Below are 19,038 nucleotides of genomic sequence, written 5' to 3' on the forward strand. Positions count from 1 at the left end.
GGGGTCACACCGAGGGTGGTGGAAGCTGAACCGAGGCAGGAGAGCTCTCTACCCGGGTGAGCGCTAAACACAGGCCCTGGAAAGACGGCTCTAACAAAGGACCAACACTGTTTATCCTGCAGTGACAGGAAGTAAGAAATGTTCCTCCATGCAAGTCTCAGGGGAAATCACAAACCCAGTCGGCCCCAGCTTTTAGTGAGAAGTTGATGACCTGGTGAGGACCTTGCTACAGAAGCTTCCCCTGTGGAGGGGTCACGCGGTGAGCATGTGGTGACCTGGAGAAGGGTCAGGCGGGCAGCAGTCTGGGGCCCCCAGCAAGGAAGACCCCCGGCCTCAATCAGCAAGTGGCAGGCGTCATAAATAACACTGCCATGTGGATGACATGACCACAAGACAGAAGTGAGTAAAGCTGGCTGTTGGCTCTGGATGGACATTCATCGAGTCAATTAAGCTTATGTCTGACTTTTTATCTGAAATAATGGTAACAACAATTGGTCTTGTCTAACACTGCTACTGCTGAGTCGCTTCAGTCATGTCCGACTCTGTGCGACCCCAGAGACGGCAGCCCACCAGGCTCCCCTGTCCCTGGGATTCTCCAGGCAAGAACACTGGAGTGGGTTGCCATTTTCTTCTCCAATGCATGAAAGTGAAAAGTGAAAGTGGAGTCGCTCAGTCGTGTCCGACTCTTCGAGACCCCATGGACTGCAGCCCACCAGGCTCCTCTGCCCATGGGATTTTCCAGGCAAGAGTACTGGAGTGGGGTGCCATTGCCTTCTCCGTGTCAAACACTAGTTTATGTTTTAAATGGCCAAATGAGGTATTTGAAAAACTCTGAAAAAAAAAAAAAATTTTTTTAAAAACCGATAGAAACAAAGCCATAGTTTTGTAACAGATTCTTGACACTCAACAATTTATGTGGATCATCTCATTCACTCCTTACAACAGCCCATCTTACCAGGAGGAGCAGGGCTGCCCAGACTCATTCAGAGTCGGCCCTCTACTTCATCACTGCTCAACTTTTAAAATCACTTATGAGACATTTTGTGTGTGTGCATGCATGCTGTCTTGTCCAACTCTTTGGGACCCTGCAGACTGTGCAGCCCACCAGGCTCCTCTGTCCATGGGATTCCCCAGGCAAGAATACTAGAGTGGGCTGCCACACCTTCCTCCAAGGAATCTTCCCCACCCAGGGATCAAACCCGAGTCTCCCATGTCAATCACGTGCATTGGCAGGTGGATTCTTTACCACTGTGCCCCCTGGGAATCCCACATTATAAGACATTTCATACATACAAATGCTGGAATCTAGAAAGCCTAAACAAGAGACAAAGAAGCAAATGCCAGTGTACCTTTGGCCAGCTTAAGAAATAAAACTTTTCAATACCGTCTGTGTCCTGCACCAAGGGCCAGCAAGGGTGTGGAAGGATGTGGGTTCTCAGACCCTGCTGGGGGCGTGGAAATGGACACAGGGAGGAAGGGGGCAGGGCACAGCCTTTAAAAGGACAAAGCTATTAAGGATACAACATAAACTGGTTAGAACTGACTAACACCGACCAGGTCCAAGATGACAGAATATTCCACTTCTGGTAGACCTTAGCCTCATTACGCACTCATTATAACACATTCAGTTCAGTTCAGTCGCTCAGTCATGTCTGACTCTTTGCGACCCCATGAATCGCAGCACACCAGGCCTCCCTGTCCATCACCAACTCCTGGAGTTTGCTCAGACTCACGTCCATCGAGTCCGTGATGCCATCCAGCCATCTCATCCTCTGTTGTCCCCTTCTTCTCCCGCCCCCAATCCCTCCCAGCATCAAAGTCTTTCCCAATGAGTCAACTCTTTGCATGAGGTGGCCAAAGTACTGGAGTTTCAGCTTTAGCGTCATTCCTTCCAAAGAAATCCCAGGGTTGATCTCCTTCAGAATGGACTGGTTGGATCTCCTTGCAGTCCAAGGGACTCTCAAGAGTCTTCTCCAACACCACAGTTCAAAAGCATCAATTCTTCGGCCTCAGTCCTTCTTCACAGTCCAACTCTCACATCCATACATGACCACAGGAAAAACCATAGCCTTGACTAGACAGACCTTTATTGGCAAAGTAATGTCTCTGCTTTTGAATATGCTATCTAGATTAGCATATGCTAAATAACATGCCCACAGACACCCAACAGTTGTGATGACAGTCCTGACGTGCTCAGTTGTTCAGGCATGTCTGACCCTTAGTGACCCCACAGACTGCCAGACTTCTCTGTCCACAGGACCCTCCAGGCAAGAATACTGGAGTGGGTTTCCGCTTCCCCCGCCAGGGGGTCTTCCTGACGCACGGAAGAAACCTGCATCTCCTGTGACTCCCGCACTGGCAGGGAGATTTTTTACCACCTGACAGTCCTGAGGGTGCCCATAAAAGACCCCAAAGTGGGCAGTGCCCCAGTTCCTGGAAATCCCTGCCCTTTCTCCACCAGAGTGCTAGAATAATCCTTCTACTCATTAGCCTATGAAATTACCCAGCCCATCAAAACCAACCACCCCCATACTTCGGGGCCATTTGCCTTCTGAGCAGGCCTAGATGGCCCACACTCAGCGAGGGAGTGGACATCTCTCTAAACACATCCCCTTCTTACCTATCCCTTTGTCTCTCACTGAGTTCTTTCTGTACCGAGACATAAAGAACCTGAACTTCAGTAAGTCCTGAGAGCAGGTATATGATCTTCATGAAAGGACAGAGGGTTCGATCCCAGTCTGGGTTTCGGCTGGGTTCAAGTCCTCATCTGAGTTGCATGGTTTCACACCCAGGCTGGAAACCAGTGGTGTGACCTGGAGGATTACAGGCTGCGTTGGCTGTGACCTTGCGATACACACCTCAGATGTGAATAAGGCCGTTCCCGGGAGCACTGTCTCCAACAGCAAAGCAAATGACCAGAGGCCATACAAACGTCCAGTCCGTGGACCAGATACACTCACTGTCACAAGGCTACAGCCTTCTAGGAGCAGAGAGCTCCTCCCTTGTCCACACCTGGGCACATGGGCTAGGCTTTGGGGGGGGTGTGGTTTTTGGCTCCCCCTCCGCCTCCTGCCCCCCTGATCTCCATGCAGACAGTGAACATCTAGCAGATTCATCTCCCGCTGTGTTTGCTGAGCACCTTGCTGGGCATCATGGGAGAACAAAACCCCAGCAGGTCAGGTGCACACACCTGGGGCAGGTGGGGTACAGAGAGTGCAGAAGGAGCTGGCTCAGAGCACAGTGAAGAACCCGCTAAGGAAGCATGTGGTCTACAGAAGGGAAGGAGGGGTGGATCCCGACACAGATGAGAAGGGACGCTCGGAGGACCAGTCTGCCCCACGCAAGGTTAGACACGACCTCAGAGGCCTTCCAGGGCCGTGGGAACAGCGGCCCGTTTACTTCCGCCACCAGATAGTTAGGCAACTTCACTGCTCAGCTTGGAACCCTTGGGAACCACCCTCTCCCCACCCACAGCACCAGGAGTAACCCCAGGGAAACGCTGCCCGCAGTGACACAGCGAAATCATCAAGTCATCACTGTCTAGAAGCCGTGAGTCAGCAGGCACAGGCCTGGCAGCCGACAGCTCCGTGACCGGGGCAAGTTCATTAACCTCTCTGAGCTCCGGTTTCTTCCCCTGATGATCAGAAGCATCATCATAATAAGAAAACTAATGGCACCATCCTAAGAGGGTCACTGGGAACATGCAGTGAGACTGTAAGGAGAGCGTAGGAGGTCCCCACGAAAGGAAAACCAGGCATGGCTCTCTTGACAGAAGAGAAGCCATCTCTGGCCCAAGCCACTCTGGGACCTAAGCCTGGCTTGCCTTGAACAGTAATAAAGGATCTTAAGGGAACAAAAAGACAAACTTATCAGAGGAGAGAATAACAATAGCAAAGATACCAAATCAGTTGTAATGACTCCCAGTTAGAATAGCCTAAAGCTCTGTCTTAAGTGTTTTGAAAGATTTAAACCCATCTTGGGCACTCCACCTCCAGATCAACTAGACCCTAAAGAATGATGAAGTTGACCTTTTCTGACCTTCATGATTTCATTCCACTGAAGCTTGGACTCACTCTGTCTAACACCCAAGCCCCTGTGTGAATATGCGTGTTCTCTTAGATTATAAGGTCCACAGTTTTGCGGTTGGGGAGGCTCTGCTTTGGGAAAGACCCCTGAGGTTCTCCTTACTTGATGCAAATAATGAATCCTTCCTCCCTTGACACCTACCAAGTAGTGATCTCAGTTTTCAGGTAACCAATATGATAAATGTGAACTACTTCCCAGAGCACTTGATGCCAAGGAACTCTATAGCCAAAGCCCATCGGCAATCCTCAGTGAGAAGGACTGCATCTCCAAACTTGCTAGAATTCATCAGCCTACAAATCTGCCTCCCCTGCCAGGAGTCAGACAGCCATGTGGGCTGGCTTTCATTTTCTTTCTTTCTTTTTCGGGTCTGCAGCTTATGGCAGCCAGGATCTTGGTTCCCCGACCAGGGATCGAACCCGTGGCCCCTGCAATGCAAGTGCAGAGTCCTAACCACTGGAACACCAAGGAAGTCCCTGGGCTAGTTTTCTAACACTCTTCCAAAAAGCCACCCAGGGGTGAATCTGGAACAGAAGTTCAGGAATTCTAGGCTCCCTGGGGGTCCAGTGGTTAAGAATTCACCTTGCAATGCAGGGGACACTGGTCGATCCCTGGCCCGGGAAGATCCCACGTGCAACGTGGCAGCTAAGCCTGTGCACCACAGCTACTGAAACTTGAGCACCTAGATAGAGCCTGTGCTCCAAAACAAGAAAAGCTACTGCAACAAGAAGCCCACGCACCGCAACGAAGACCCAGAGCAGCCAAAAATAAATAAATAAATATTAAAAAAAAAAAAAGTTCACAAACCCCACTCACACCAGTAGCTGGGTCACGAGTTTCATTCTCATCTCATTTCTTCCTACCTCCACAAGTCACTGCAATGAGGCCAGGCAATAACCTAGAGGTTTCTGCTCAAGCCTAATAAGCTGGAATTTGAAACTATCATTTTTCCAATTTTCTATTTCCTCCAATCCCCTTCAGTGATTTAGGTCTTAACCTTGATTTTAATTAAAGACCAGTCCATTAGCTGGCCTAGGGATGGACCAAACTCCATCAACTTAGAAAGGGTATGTGAAATAAAACCCGTATTTTATGGCAAGATAAGAAAAATTTAAACAAAACAATAACATTTTTTTTCTCTGCCCTTTGGTCTTTCTCCCCCTTCTATTGGGGACTTCCCAGATGGCTCAGTGGTAAACAATCTGCCTGCCAAGCTGGAGACATGGGTTTGATCCCTAGGTTGGAAAGATCTGCTGGAGAAGGAAATGGCAACCCACTCCAGCACCCTTGCCTGGGAAATCCCATGGACAGAGGAGACTGGCGGGCTACAGTCATGGGGCTGCAAAGAGTCAGATTCAACTGAGTGCCTAAACAACTCCCCTCTATTGGGCATTGAGTATCTGCATTATACACGGACGATACCTGCCCCATAGGTGGAAATACCTGCTCAACCACAGAGTAACACTCTGCCAGCATCAAGGAAGCAATTCCCTAAAGATAACATTCCTTCTAGATCTTGGAGGGGATCACGGTGACCCGCCACTGAAACCAAAGAGGACCCTGTGGAGCTTCTGGGCCCCGAAATCTCTTTTTTGTGCCCTCTTTCTTGTAGGGAAGACTCCAGCCTCCATGACCTTCCCTGAGTTCCAAAGGGCAGATTAGTACTCATCAAGGGAGGAGCAGCCAAGAACACACCTAAGGCGAGGTGAAAGGGACGAAAGAAGCTCAGCAAGATTAGGAGATGACCACCCGAGAAGAGCCACGACCAACCTAGACAGCATACTAAACAGCAGAGACATTACTCTCCTAACAAAGGTCCATCTAAGCAAAGCTATGGTTTTTCCAGTAGTCATGTATGGATGTGAGTTAGACCATAAAGAAGCCTGAGCACCAAAGAACTAATGCTTTTGAACCCTGGTGTTGGAGAAGACTCTTGAGAGTCCCTTGGACTGCAAGGAGATCCAACCAGTCTATCCTAAAGGAGATCAGTCCTGGGACTGATGTTGAAGCTGAAACTCCAATAATTTGGCCACCTGATGTGAAGAACTGACTCATTGGAAAAGATCCTGATGCTGGGAAAGATTAAAGGCAGGAGGAGAAGGGGACGACAGAGGATGAGATGGTTGGATGGCATCACCGAATTGATGGACACGACTCTGAGCAAGCTCCAGGAGTTGGTGACGGACAGGGAAGCCTGGTGTGCTGCAGTCCATGGGGTCACAGAGTTGGACACGACTGAGCGACTGTACTGACCTGAGACCCAGCACACACCCTCATCTGGTTGGCAAGCCCACTCTGGAAGTATTGTTATAAAACTCCTCAGCAAGTTCACCCAGACTGGGAATCACAGTTTTCCAGGACAGGAACCTACTGTGTCCCCCTTTGCCTGGCCAAGCAGTAAAGCTATTCTTTTCTACTTCACCCAAAAGTCTGTCTCTGAGATTTGATTCAACACCACTATACAGAGAAGCCAAGCTTCCAGCATCACTGCTTTGTTATCTACAGGTTTGGATTGGCACAGCTGTCAGTATCATATCATTTAATATACAGCTCCCTCAAAAAACTTACATAACCCTGCCTTGACTTCCAACAGAAGAGTTCTGGGTGCTAAGATGCTGTTCCCGGGTTAAAATCCTTCATTTAGCTCAAATAAAATTTCCATTTCTTCCTTTTTGCTGTTGTTCAGTTGCTCAGTTGTGTCCGACTCTTGCGACCGCATGTACTGCAAAATGTCAGGCTTCCCTGTCCTTCACTATCTCCTGGAGTTTGCTCAAACTCAGTGTCCATCAAGTCAGTGATGGCATCCAACCATCTCACCCTCTGTCACCCGCTTCTCCTCCTGCCTTCAATCTTTCCCAGCATCAGGGTCTTTTCCAATGAGTCAGCTGTTCACATCAGGTGGCCACAGTAATGGAGCTTCAGCTTCAGCATCAGTCCTTCCAACAAACACCCAGGACTGATCTCCTTTAGGATGGACTGGCAAGAGTCTTCTCCAGCACCACAATTCGGAAGCATCAATTCTGCAGCACCTAGTCTTCTTTATGGTCTAACCCTCACATCCATAATGACTACCGGGAAAAACCACAGCTTTGACTAGACGGACCTTTGTTGGCAAAGTGACGCCTCTAGGATGCTGTCTAAGTTTGTCACAGCTTTTCCCCCAAGGAGCAAGTGTCAGGTACCAACATGACAAGCACAATTCTTAGTTCCAGCTTTGATGTGATTAGCACCCTGAATGCCAAGAAGGTAGACTGTGATGGGCTGCAATGTGTCCGCCCCCGGCCCCGGATTCACATGTGGAAGTCCTAACTCGAGTCCCCCAGACTGTGACTGTATTTGGAGGCAGGGTCTTTATAAAGGGAATTATGTTAAAACGAGGTCATGGGGTGAGCCTAAACCCAATGTGACTGGTGTCTATATAGAGGTGATTAGGAAGAAGGATCACGTGGAGACACAGGAAGGAGAGGCCAGGAGAGGCCTCAGAAGAAGCCAACCCTGCCAACACCTTGCTCATGGGCTTTTTAGCAGAGAACATTTTGCCACCTTAAAATATGCCTCTTTGGTATGTTAGGGGAAACAAACTGAGTGAAACGACACACCCTGGCCAGGCACAGGCCATAATTTTTATTTCACGACAGGAGGTCCTGGGAAGCAACAGGGACTAACAAGCCACCACTAACTGGAAGAGTTCAGGAAAAGTCAAAAGAAGACACCATGTGTCCAACCACCTCCCAGAATCCTTCTCGCTGGCATCTATCTTGGCTGACTAATGTGTGCGCCACCAGGAAGGACTCTTGAGTCAGAGTGACTGGCCAAAGACATCCCAGAAACGAATCCCATCACCATAAAACCCGAGACTGCAGAGCCACGTGGCAGAGCAGTTCTCCTGGGCTCCTTTATCCTACTGTTCTTTGCCCGGGCATTCCATCCCAATAAAGTCTCTTGCTTTGCCAGTTTGTGTGTCTCCTGGGACAATTCATTTCTGAGTGTTAGACAAGAGTCCCTTTCAGGCCCTGGAAGTTGTCTCCCTTTCTGCAGTGGGCATATTAATTATTATTATCTATAAAGTTATTTTATTTATATATTTATTGGCTGCAGCCCACAGCTTGTGGGATCTTAAGTTTCCCAACCAGGGACCCTGCATTGGAAGTGTGAAGTTTTACCACTGGACCACCAAGGAAGTTCAGCATATTAATTATTTTAAGGTGTTGGGAAAGATCTAGGGCAGGAGGAAAAGGGGGTGACAGAGGATGAGATGGTTGAATGGCATCACTGACTCAATGAAAAACAAATAGGAGTTGCCCTTATGTAAAAACATTTACATTTATAAAGGAAATCTCCATTTGTAAGGGGTGGGGGGGTTCTCCCTCCAAGGGAAGAAGAGGAGGGCCAGATCTCTACGAACTCCAAAACTGGGAAGGTAAAGTTTAAATCTGTATAAAAACTTCACCTTTGTTTCCTGTGCTTTCCAGCTCACCTCCCATAATTGACTCTCCCGCCATGAAATTAAAAGACGCTTACTTCTTGGAAGAAAAGTTATGACCAACCTAGATAGCATATTCAAAAGCAGAGACATTACTTTGCCGACTAAGGTCTGTCTAGTCAAGGCTATGGTTTTTCCTGTGGTCATGTATGGATGTGAGAGTTGGACTATGAAGAAGGCTGAGCACCGAAGAATTGATGCTTTTGAACTGTGGTGTTGGAGAAGACTCTTGAGAGTGCCTTGGACTGCAAGGAAATCCAACCAGTCCATTCTGAAGGAGATCAGCCCTGGGATTTCTTTGGAAGGAATGATGCTGAAGCTGAAACTCCAGTACTTTGGCCACCTCATGTGAAGAGCTGACTCTTTGGAAAAGACTCTGATGCTGGGAGGGATTGCGGGCAGGAGGAGAAGGGGACGACAGAGGATGAGATGGCTGGATGGCATCACTGACTCGATGGACGTGAGTCTGAGTGAACTCTGGGAGTTGGTGATGGACAGGGAGGCCTGGCGTGCTGCGATTCATGGGGTCGCAAAGAGTCGGATACGACTAAGCGACTGAACTGAACTGAACCCTCAACATCCTCCTTTTTCTTGCTTTTTGGCCATGCCCTGAGCCATGTGGGATGATCTTAGTTCCCTGATGAGGGATCAAAGCCACGTCCCTGCACTGGAACCTCAGAGTCTTAACTACTGGACAACTGGGCAAGTTCCCACCATCCCCTTTTTCTCTTTAGCTCAGGATTATCTAAGGTAAGGGCTTCTATCTTTTTGGTTACAAAGTTTTCCTTGGTCTCTCCTATGAATTTTTTTTTTTTAATTGCTCATTGGTATCCGACTCTTTGTGACTCCATGGAGTGGAGCCCACCAGGCTCCTCTGTCCAAGGAATTCTCCAGGCAAGAATGCAGGAGTGGACTGCCATTCCCTTCTCCAGGGGATCTTCCTGACCGAGGGATCGAACCCATTTCTCCTGTACTGGAGGTAGATTCTTTATTACATGTTATTCAGACTTGTGTCAACTTAATTGCTTAGGCCAGACAGTAGAACCTAGAAGGGGAGAGAAAAATTACTTTCTCCAGACAACCTGGAGTCTCTTGAATTATGAGAAAATTCATTCCTATTGTTTAAGACACCCAGTCTATTTTACTTTGTCATGGCAGCCCTAGCAAGGCCCATATTCACAATAAAGAAAGTGAAGTTGCTTAGTTGTGTCCGACTCTTTGCGACCCCATAGACTGTAGCTCACCAGGCTCCTCCGTCCATGAGATTTTCCAGGCAAGAGTACTGGAGGGGATTGCTATTTCCTTCTCCAGAGGATCTTCTTAACCCAGGGATCGAACCCAGGTCTCCCACATTATAGGCAGACTCTTTACCGTCTGAGCCACCAGGGAGGAAAACCAAAGCAGATCAAGCAATGAACTTGGTGGGAGAAAGGAACAGGAGACTGGGGAAGCAGTTTTCCCACCCCCGCAAGTCCTAGGACCTAACTCAGTCAAGCCTAACTTTCAGAATGAACCAAATGAATTGGGTGGCCAAAAGGTTCATTCTGGTTTTTCCATAAGATGTAGTGGGAAAATCTGAGTGAATTTTTTTGTCAACTTTTTACTTTTTACCCCCAAATCTTACCACATTTTCTGGCAGCTTGTGTCCAGGGAGGTATTTCACATTTTCATGGTCGTTATTTATGATGTCTGTCAGTTTTCTCCCATTAACTGTTTCTTCAAAGACCCACATCTTGACCGTGGAGGCAAACTTCTGAAGTTTCTTGACATTATTACCAATTATTTTTGCAACAGCTGAACCCCTGCAAAAGAAACAATGGAAAAGAAAACAATTAAAAAATAATAAAAACTTTTTAAAAAGAAAGAAAATGATAAACCTCCTTGAGCAGAAGAGAAAAAGCACAGGATTATAATTCAGATTTGAGTTCTTATTCAAGCACTGAGCTTATAAATCAAGATATGATATTGCCTCAGCTGAAACTTGGTTGTTTTCACTTGGAAATACCACCCTGTGGTCAGGAAAGCCTCAGAATTTGGTACCAGGTCAAAAAGTAGCTCCCCTTGAGACTAGAAGGCATCAACCTTTCTTGGAAGAGACTATCACAGGTGGAAGAGAAATCCACCTGAGAGATGGCATAAAAATAACACTTCTGGGCTTCCCCAGTGGCCCAGTGATTAAGAATCCACCTGGCAATGCAGGGGACCCAGGTTCAATCCCCGCTCCAGGAAGATCCCACATGCAGTGAGGCAACGAGGCCTGTGCAACTCACAGGCTCTAGAGCAACTACTGAAGCCCATGTATCTTACAGCCTGGGCTTTGCAATAAGAGAAGCCTCGGCAATAAGAAGCCCAACCACCACAACTAGAGAGTAGCCCCCTGCTCACCTCAGCTAGGGAAAGCAACAGAGACCCAGTGTAGCCAAAAATAAAATAAAGAAATCTTGAAAACAAAAAAGCAAAAGAAAACAAACAAACAGTTCAAGGGTTCCCAAAGTCTCCAAGGCCATTTTAGGCTATATTTCAAATCCATCAAAAGACGATTCATATGCAGTTACTGTAGAATAAGCTGTGTTCTGGTGAACTCCACCAGGGCCCAAGTGGAGTCATAAAGGAAAGACAAGATCCAAGTGGTTTCAAGAGAAAGAGCAGAGCAAGGGCTGCAGGTCTGGTCTCCCCACCAGACACCCAGCAGCCTCTAAAAGCTCCCTTTTCTCTGCATCTCTATTCACCAAACATATCCTGGGAATGAATCAGTCATCCACAGGCTTTCCCCCAAGGGAAGAGAAGATGCCAGTTAATGCAGTTGATGCCAGTCCTCCGTATAAGAGCCGGGGGTGTGCAGCTGGTCCCTATGGCAGAGATGTTGCTGGTCAGCTCAGGCACCTGGGCCCATTTCAGGGATGTGCTGGGTGCAGCAATTTGGGCCAGGGGTGGTACCTAATCCCAGCTAAGCCAATCAGTTTCTTTTTCAGGCTTTGAACGGAAAAACAGTTTGTTTATTAGACAACCTTCCTGGTATGAGGAGCAAAGTAAAGAAAGGCCTGGAGCACCTGGAGAATTCACATGTCAGGGCATTCATTATTTTTTCTAACGATTATTCTTAAGACAGTTTGGAAAATGAGTAAGGGGTAATGACAAAAAGGGGGAAGGACCAAACTGATACAGAAGAGATGGAGAGGGTTATCCTTGCGTTTATCTTTGGCTGTACAATAGATTATGTGCAACTGTGGCTCTCCCTGTGAAATCCTTATTCTATGCCAGCAGGATAGTTTATTAGCTAAATATCCATTAATCCAATTCTCCTCTGATACTTGATAGAAGAAAAGGCCAAGAATCTCCTTTATCCAAATGTTTATCCTGACAATTCACACAAGGTCAAAGAGACCAAGTGTGATTCTGATGAACCCAGCAAACTGAGATGGGTGGGGATCTCTAAGACACTAGGAATCCAAGTCTAGTAAAGCTAGTGAGAAAATAAACTAGAACCACAAGCGCCCTCCCCACGGTCCAGTCTTACTGGAATACACCTGCTTCTCCCTTTAGTCGCCTCCTGAAGAAGTCAAGCATTTGCAACCAGGGACAAACCGACTGTAGTGTCTGCTGAAAAGTTAGTTAAGAGAACTTAAATAACAATTGGAACGATTAAGAACTAAGCCCACCAGACAGACCCTGTCCTATGGTGCTCAAAGGGGCTTAGGACAGAAAAAAAATGAGAACTCCAGGTATACTGTTCACTCCTGTAAGCTCATCAGGACTGCTTTCTACCTGCTCCTTAGTTTCATCAACGCCTTATTCAGTCTTTCATTCATGCATTGATCTCGGTTGCAAAAAATGTCCTGAACACCTATTGTGTATAATGCACTTGGCAGGAAGCTGGCAATACAAAGCAGTGCTCTCCAAAGCTTCCCAACCACCTTGGGACTTCACTGGGATCCAGTGGCTAAGATGCCACACTCCCAATATAGGGAGCTCAGGTTCAATCCCTGGTCGGGGAACTAGATTCCCACATACCACAACTAAGACTTGATATAGCCATATTAAATCAATATTTAAAGAAAAAAAAAAGCTTCCCACATTAGGCAGGAGGTAGAGGGCCTCCCAAAGTAAAGCAATTGGAGATTTATTCCCTTTGGACCAAAACTCCAAGGTGAGAACAGCAGGACAATTAAAGGAGGAAGTTGGACCCTGCCCAGATGACATATTTCTCATTCTCGAAGTCAGGAGACCTCCCCGGCCACACATGTGCAGAGAGGCTCCTTGGAGGCTACAGGGAAGTGATACCAAGGATGTTCCCTACCCATACGCCTTTTTGGTACAATCCATCTAGGCTTAGTGATGTACGCGCACACATGCGAGGATCCTGAGATATTTCTAATATGGACTGTGAACGCAAACCAAAATGATCGGCCAAAGGAAAACCATTAAGAAACGCCCCATAAAAGTAATTCAAACTGCCAGGAGAGTGCGACTCAGGGACTCTCCCTCTGAGTCTGCCTGTGTGTCTATCCATACACACTGTACTCTTTTCCTCTTAATAAATACTTGCTTCACTACTTTCCGTCTTTGTGGAAGTTCTTTTCTGCAGAGCTGAAGGGCCAGGGCTCCTGTCACTGACCACTGGTCTAGTGGCTAGGATCTAGCTGACCTCGATCTGGACTCAGTCTCCAGCTGGGAACCCAAGCCCTGCTCCAAGCCCTTGTAGACGGAGGCCACCCGAGATCACACCCACTTAAGAGAGAACAAAGTAAAAGGAATTCACAGTCCTGTGTGTGATAAGAGGAGAAGGGGAATGAGGGACACATGATTAGAAGGGTCAATTGCGACAGACTTTCAACACAAAGGACTCCAATGCAACCCAGTTCATCCACGAAAAGTCTCGCACACCCAAGATTCAGCTGAGAGAAACGATGGACAGACCTGGCGTTGGAGGTGGGGTGGGGGGCGCGGGGAAGGTGGTCCAGGGAGAAGACATGGGAACAGTCCCTACGTCTGCAGAGAAGCAAAGGGGCTTCACACTCTAGGGGTGGGAAGAACAGGCAAAGGAGAGCTTCCAGGCAACACTGAGCCAGTCGCAGGCACGTGAGGAGTGGGGCCAAGCCAAGAATGAACCAGCGGATTCGGAGACGCACAAGCAACAACACGTGTGTGTTATTTTCAGCCCTGCGTTGGGGGAGGGTGGGCTATTTTGCAGCAGGAGCAAAGGGATGTATCAGATACGCAGCTAGAGGTAACTCCAGGTGACTCTGGGCCAAGCCGGTTCTCCGCCACTCATGGACGGGGTGGGGAAGGGACAGGAAGAGATGCGACTGGGGAAGCAAGAAACTCAGTTCACTGAAGAATCTAGGGAGATGAACAAAGAAGACCTGCAACCTAGCCATGTCTTCAGCGGGCTTCCCTAGTGGCTGAGCTGGTGAAGAATCTGCCTGCAATGAGGGAGACCTGGGTTCGATTCCTGGCTTGGGAAGATCCCCTGGAGAAGGGAAAGGCCACCCACGCCAGTATTCCTGGGCTTCCCTGGTGGCTCAGCTGGTAAAGAATCCGCCTGCAATACAGGAGACCTGGGTTCGATCCCTGGGTTGGAAAGATCCCCTGGAGAAGGCTATCCACTCCAGTATCCTGGCCTGGAGAATTCCATGGACTATATACCCCGTGGGGTTGCAAACAGTGGCCAAGCCTGAGCAACTTTCACTTCACATGTCTTCACCACTCTGCTCTCTCTCCCTGGGTCCCAGATGGATAGACACTCACCTGCTGGAAGTCCTAACCTCCACTAGGCAACACCCTCAACCCCTTGGTGCTGGCTCCTCTCTTCCTCTCCAAAAGAAGTGATATTTTAATCAGCCGAGGGACAAGATATCTATTCAGGCAGGCTGACAATTCCCAGAACTGCACGGTGCAGAAGCTTTCTGGTCCAGAAAGGAACCCACAAGACCATCCCTCTTTAACCAAGGAGGAAACTCTTCAGGGAGAACAAACAAGGGTTCAGCTAGACTCTTCTCATCCCAAGCGCAGAGCTGATCCAGCCTATGTAACCAAGGGAAGAGAATGGTCAATTTTGGTCTGTGAGTCATGTCCAACTCCTAGCGACCCCATGGACTGTAGCCCACCAGGCTCCTCTTTCCATAGGATTCTCCAGGCAAGAATACTGGAGTGGGTTGCCATTTCCTTTTCCACAATTTTGGTTTAAATAACATCTACTTTCTTATTTCTAAAAGCTATTCATGAAAGATGAAAAAACCAATTACAAATAACTCACTACCAGAGAGAACCACTGTTAACATTTTGCATAATTCTTTGCAGCTAAGGGCTTTTAGAGTACAATCAAATGCCAGAGTATTTAGATGCAAATGTGAAAAATAAAGAATTTTAAAAACAGATTTAATTTGGTGAATGCTTATTTGATCTCTGGATAGGGAGGCTTCCTAAGTTTAAAATCAAAGCTAGCAACCACAGAGGTGTGAACAACTTCACACAGAAAAAGGAGAAGGAGAAGATGGAAAAAAAAGCCTGTCTATCAAAATCTAAACTGCAGGTGAAAAGCCTAAGATAGAATGCTACATTTAACAGAAAACAGGATGCAAAAGTGTACCTAACATATGATCATATGCAATTAACAAAATACATACTACCTCACACCTGTCAGGGTAGCTACTATATTAAAACAAAACGAAAAAACAAGTATTAGTGAAAAAACATGTGCAGAAATTGGAGCCCTCGTACTCTGCTGGTGGGAATGTAAAATGGCACAACTGCTATGAAAAACAATACAGAGGTTCCTCAAAAAACTAAAAATAGAATTACCATCTGATCCAGCAATTCCCCTTCTGGGCATACACCCAAAAGACTTGAAAGCAGAATCTTGAAGAGGTATTTGTACACCAATGTTCATAGCAGAATTATATATGAGAGCCAAAAGATAGTGGCAACCCAAGTGTTCACTGATGGACAGATAAAGAGAAGGTGGTATATATATTCAATCATTCAGCCTTAAAAAGGAAGGAAATTTTGGTACATGGTACAAGTGAAACATGAGGACATTATACTAAATGAAATAAGCCAGTTACAAAAAAAAAAAAAAATCACTGTATAATTCCACGTATGTGAGGAATTCATATGAACTCTTTCTGGAAGTTGGAATCCAGTCACCACACGGAGGAGCCCAAGCTTGCCTGCTGCAGACAGAGAAACATGTGGCTTGTCAGCCCCATCAGCCTGGCCAAAGCCCACCCCCCATGAAAGTGGGTGTGGAGGACCGAGAGCCCCAGCCCACACCCCACCCGACTGCTGCCTTACCAGTGAGCCCAGGAGAGACCAGCACAGACCCACCCAGCTTAGCCCAAACTGCCGAGCCCCAGAATCAGAAGCCAACAGTGATGGCTGTTTGAAGTCAGGAAGTCTCGGGGGGAGATAGCTGGGCAGCAGCAGATAACTGAAGTCCTGGCACCCAACTGTGGAAGGCGCTGAGCCTCAAAGTGCAGAAGGATGGCAAAGCGCCACGAGGAGAACCCCAGAGGAGCTGGAGGAATGCCAGGCTTAGTTCCTGATGCCGTCAAGCCCTGGGAGTCAGGGATGAGGGGCAGAAGCAAGATCTGGAGGTGAGGCACCTGGACAACTTCCCACCAGGAACCGCTGAGAAACCTGGAGATACTACAGAGAAGAGCTGCTGGATACATGACTCGCTAAACAATGGGACGTGTCTTCAGAAAGAGTGGGCTCACCTGGCTGCTGCTCTGAGCCTACTGGGTGGAAGCTGGTCTCTCATATACAGGGCTTTTCTAATGATTCATTTTCTAGATTCATTTTAAGATCGGGCACCTTATTAACAGGGCTTCCTTGCTGGCTCAGTGGTAAAGAATCCACCTGTGAGGCAGGAGACACAGGAGATGCGGGCTGGATCCCTGGGTGCGGAAGATCCCCTGGAGGAGGGCACGGCAAGCCACTCCGGTATTCTCGCCTGGAGAATCCCATGGACAGAGGAGCCTGGCGGGCTACAGTCCATGGCGTTGCAGCATCAGACATGACTGAAGCGACTGAGCGCGCGCATACCTTATAAACAGCAAAGTGTGATTGTGCCATAACTGCAGGAGAAGGGATGCCTGCTGTGGAGGGAAACTGAACAGGATCTTTTTTCCAAAGACTTTTGCCACCAAGGAAGTCCCTCTGGGACGATTTTTAAGATCTCACTTCAATTTGATTTATATACTAGACTTTTTTAGGGAGGGTAAGATATTCACTTTTTTTGTGCAGATGGGATTTGTTCAGATAAAAGTATGCTTCTCACTAAAAATGGTAAGAATTAGGAACTTCTCTGGCAGTCCAGGGCTTAAGACTCCACATTTCCACGGCAGGGCACGTGGGTTCGATCCCTAGTCTGGGAACAAAGATCTCACGTTCTGCTTGGTCATGGCCAAAAAACTAAATAAAAATGATAAGAATTTCTAGAAACAAGCACACTGAAGTTAGAGGGATCTGCGTTTCAATTCTATTGTATTAACCACTGACCTTGAGAAGTTTTCCAATGTCAATTTCATCATCTAAAATAGGGATAATAATAGTACCGCATAGGCTTATTATTAGATATACATGAAATAGCACATATCCCAGACACAGAAAATGCCCATAAGTGGTAACTACTATAATGATTATCCCCTTTAAAGACAAGGAAGAAATGAAGAATGGTGAAAGAGGGCTCAGATAGGAAAACCGGACTCACCCCCAGAATAGCTGTGATATTTTTACTGCACAGAAACAGAAATAGGTGTATCAGCCTGGAAGGTGTTTTCAGCCTGGCTGGTCGGGGAAGTGGGTCTCCTCCCAGGTAGCCCCTACCCATCACTACCCACCCCCGCCTCCAGAGCAGAGGCATGTCAGTTCCGCTGCCTGTGGACAGGGAAAGGGTCATTTCTGACCTCAGAGGAGCTCACACACCAATGCTCAAATCTGTTCAAGCTCTCCATGTCAGGATACAGCAAGAATCATCACTGACACTGAGTAACACAGAAGAAAAAGGATGACACGGGGATGAAGAGCCATCCAGGCTATATTCAGACGCTTCCAGCAGGACAAAAAGAGTCACCCACATGTCCAGCTTCGGCCATCAGTGCAAAGTAGGCCAAAGGTCTCCCTGACCTTCAGTCCCAGGAGTCAGTCAAGCTGTGAGGTGACAGTGTAAACAAGGGCAAAAGATAACTTCTAGAAACACCTCCTGCTCTCTGATCTTTTCCCCTCCTCTGCCCCTGTTCCTTGGCATTTTGTGATTAGCACTGGCTCTCAGGTAGAAGTATGCTTCTCACTGAAAATGATAAGAATTTAGAGAGACATGAATTGGAGTTAGAAGGATCTGCGTTCCCACTCCACTTTATTAAACACTGACCTTGAAAAGGTCCGTTGTGTGACTTGATAACAGTGCTGGTCAAAGATGACCCAACTAACGAAAGTAACATTTTTTCATTAGCTGACATTTACTGAGTGCTAGTCGCTCTGCGTTCTCCTGAAGAAGTAAAAGCCGCTCAGTCCTGTTCAACTCTTTGGGACCCCATGGACAATAAGTCCATGGAATTCTCTAGCCCAGAATACTGGAGTGGTGAGCCTTTCCCTTCTCCAGGGGATCTTCCCAACCCAGGGATTGAACCTAGGTCTCTCCTGGATCACCTCATTTCATTCTAACCATGATCCTAAACAGCAGGTACCAATGTCAGAACCTGACCCTTGGAGAGAAGCAGTTTGCTCAAGGACCTAGAATGACAGGGTAAGAAACCAGGAGATCAGGGTGGAATCCTATTACTGCTGCCTCTTGCCTCACCTGACCTCCCAAGGAGGTTTGGGGTGTTTCTGGACTTAGCTCCCAGGCACAGAGGTGGGGCTGCAAATACAACTGAAACCAAGTGGGGCCCTGTGGGGCTCCCAGGCACAGAGGCCTTTCTGTGTACCGTTTCTGGTAGGCAAGACTCCAGCCATTATACCTTTCCTTAGTTCCAAAGGGTAGATTCGAACAATTGGCTAATCAACTGAGAAACCACCTAAGGCAAGATTAAAGGGACTAGAGCAGCTCATCAAGGTTAGAAGACCAACCACCTGAAATCCAGCATACTCCCTGATCTTGTCAGCAACCCCATCTTTGACCCACTATTATAAAAACCCTCATCAAGTTCTCTGGAAGAGACACACAGCTTTTCCAGGCAGAAGCCTGGTGTGTCCTCCTTTGCCTGGCCAGGTAATAAAGCGGTCCTTTTCTACTTCACCCACAGCTCTGGTCTCCAGGGTTTGGTTCCGCATCAATGCACAAAGAGGCCCAGCTCTCACTAACACAACCCTGAGGTTTTAGTTCTCAAACTGCATCTTATCCCTGTATCTGGGTGGCTGTCCCAAGGAGAGATCTCCTGGAGATCTTTTTGCTGGAGGAACTTTGTTTCATCTTCGCAGGAACTTAGGAGGCTTTTGTTTGTTCCTTTCAGTTGCTTTTATGAGTCATC

The 19,038-nt window shown here is 47.5% G+C and overlaps 1 protein-coding gene and 1 non-coding gene across 2 annotated transcripts in view; both read right to left on the reverse strand.

Moving 5' to 3' along the window:
- The window catches only part of GPD1L (glycerol-3-phosphate dehydrogenase 1 like), a 58,817-nt gene that overhangs the window by 35,623 nt on the left and 4,156 nt on the right, over positions 1-19,038 (reverse strand). Inside the window, exon 2 of the mRNA XM_040246323.1 lies at positions 10,191-10,368. Within this exon, the coding sequence (XP_040102257.1) occupies positions 10,191-10,368 (178 nt within the window). The remainder of the gene's footprint in view (positions 1-10,190; positions 10,369-19,038) is intronic.
- Positions 4,482-4,554, reverse strand: TRNAA-UGC. Its single transcript has one exon. It is a non-coding gene; the product is annotated as a tRNA-Ala (tRNA).

Source organism: Oryx dammah, unplaced genomic scaffold (genome assembly GCF_014754425.2).
Source record: "Oryx dammah isolate SB20612 unplaced genomic scaffold, SCBI_Odam_1.1 HiC_scaffold_9, whole genome shotgun sequence".
NCBI lineage: Eukaryota > Metazoa > Chordata > Mammalia > Artiodactyla > Bovidae > Oryx > Oryx dammah.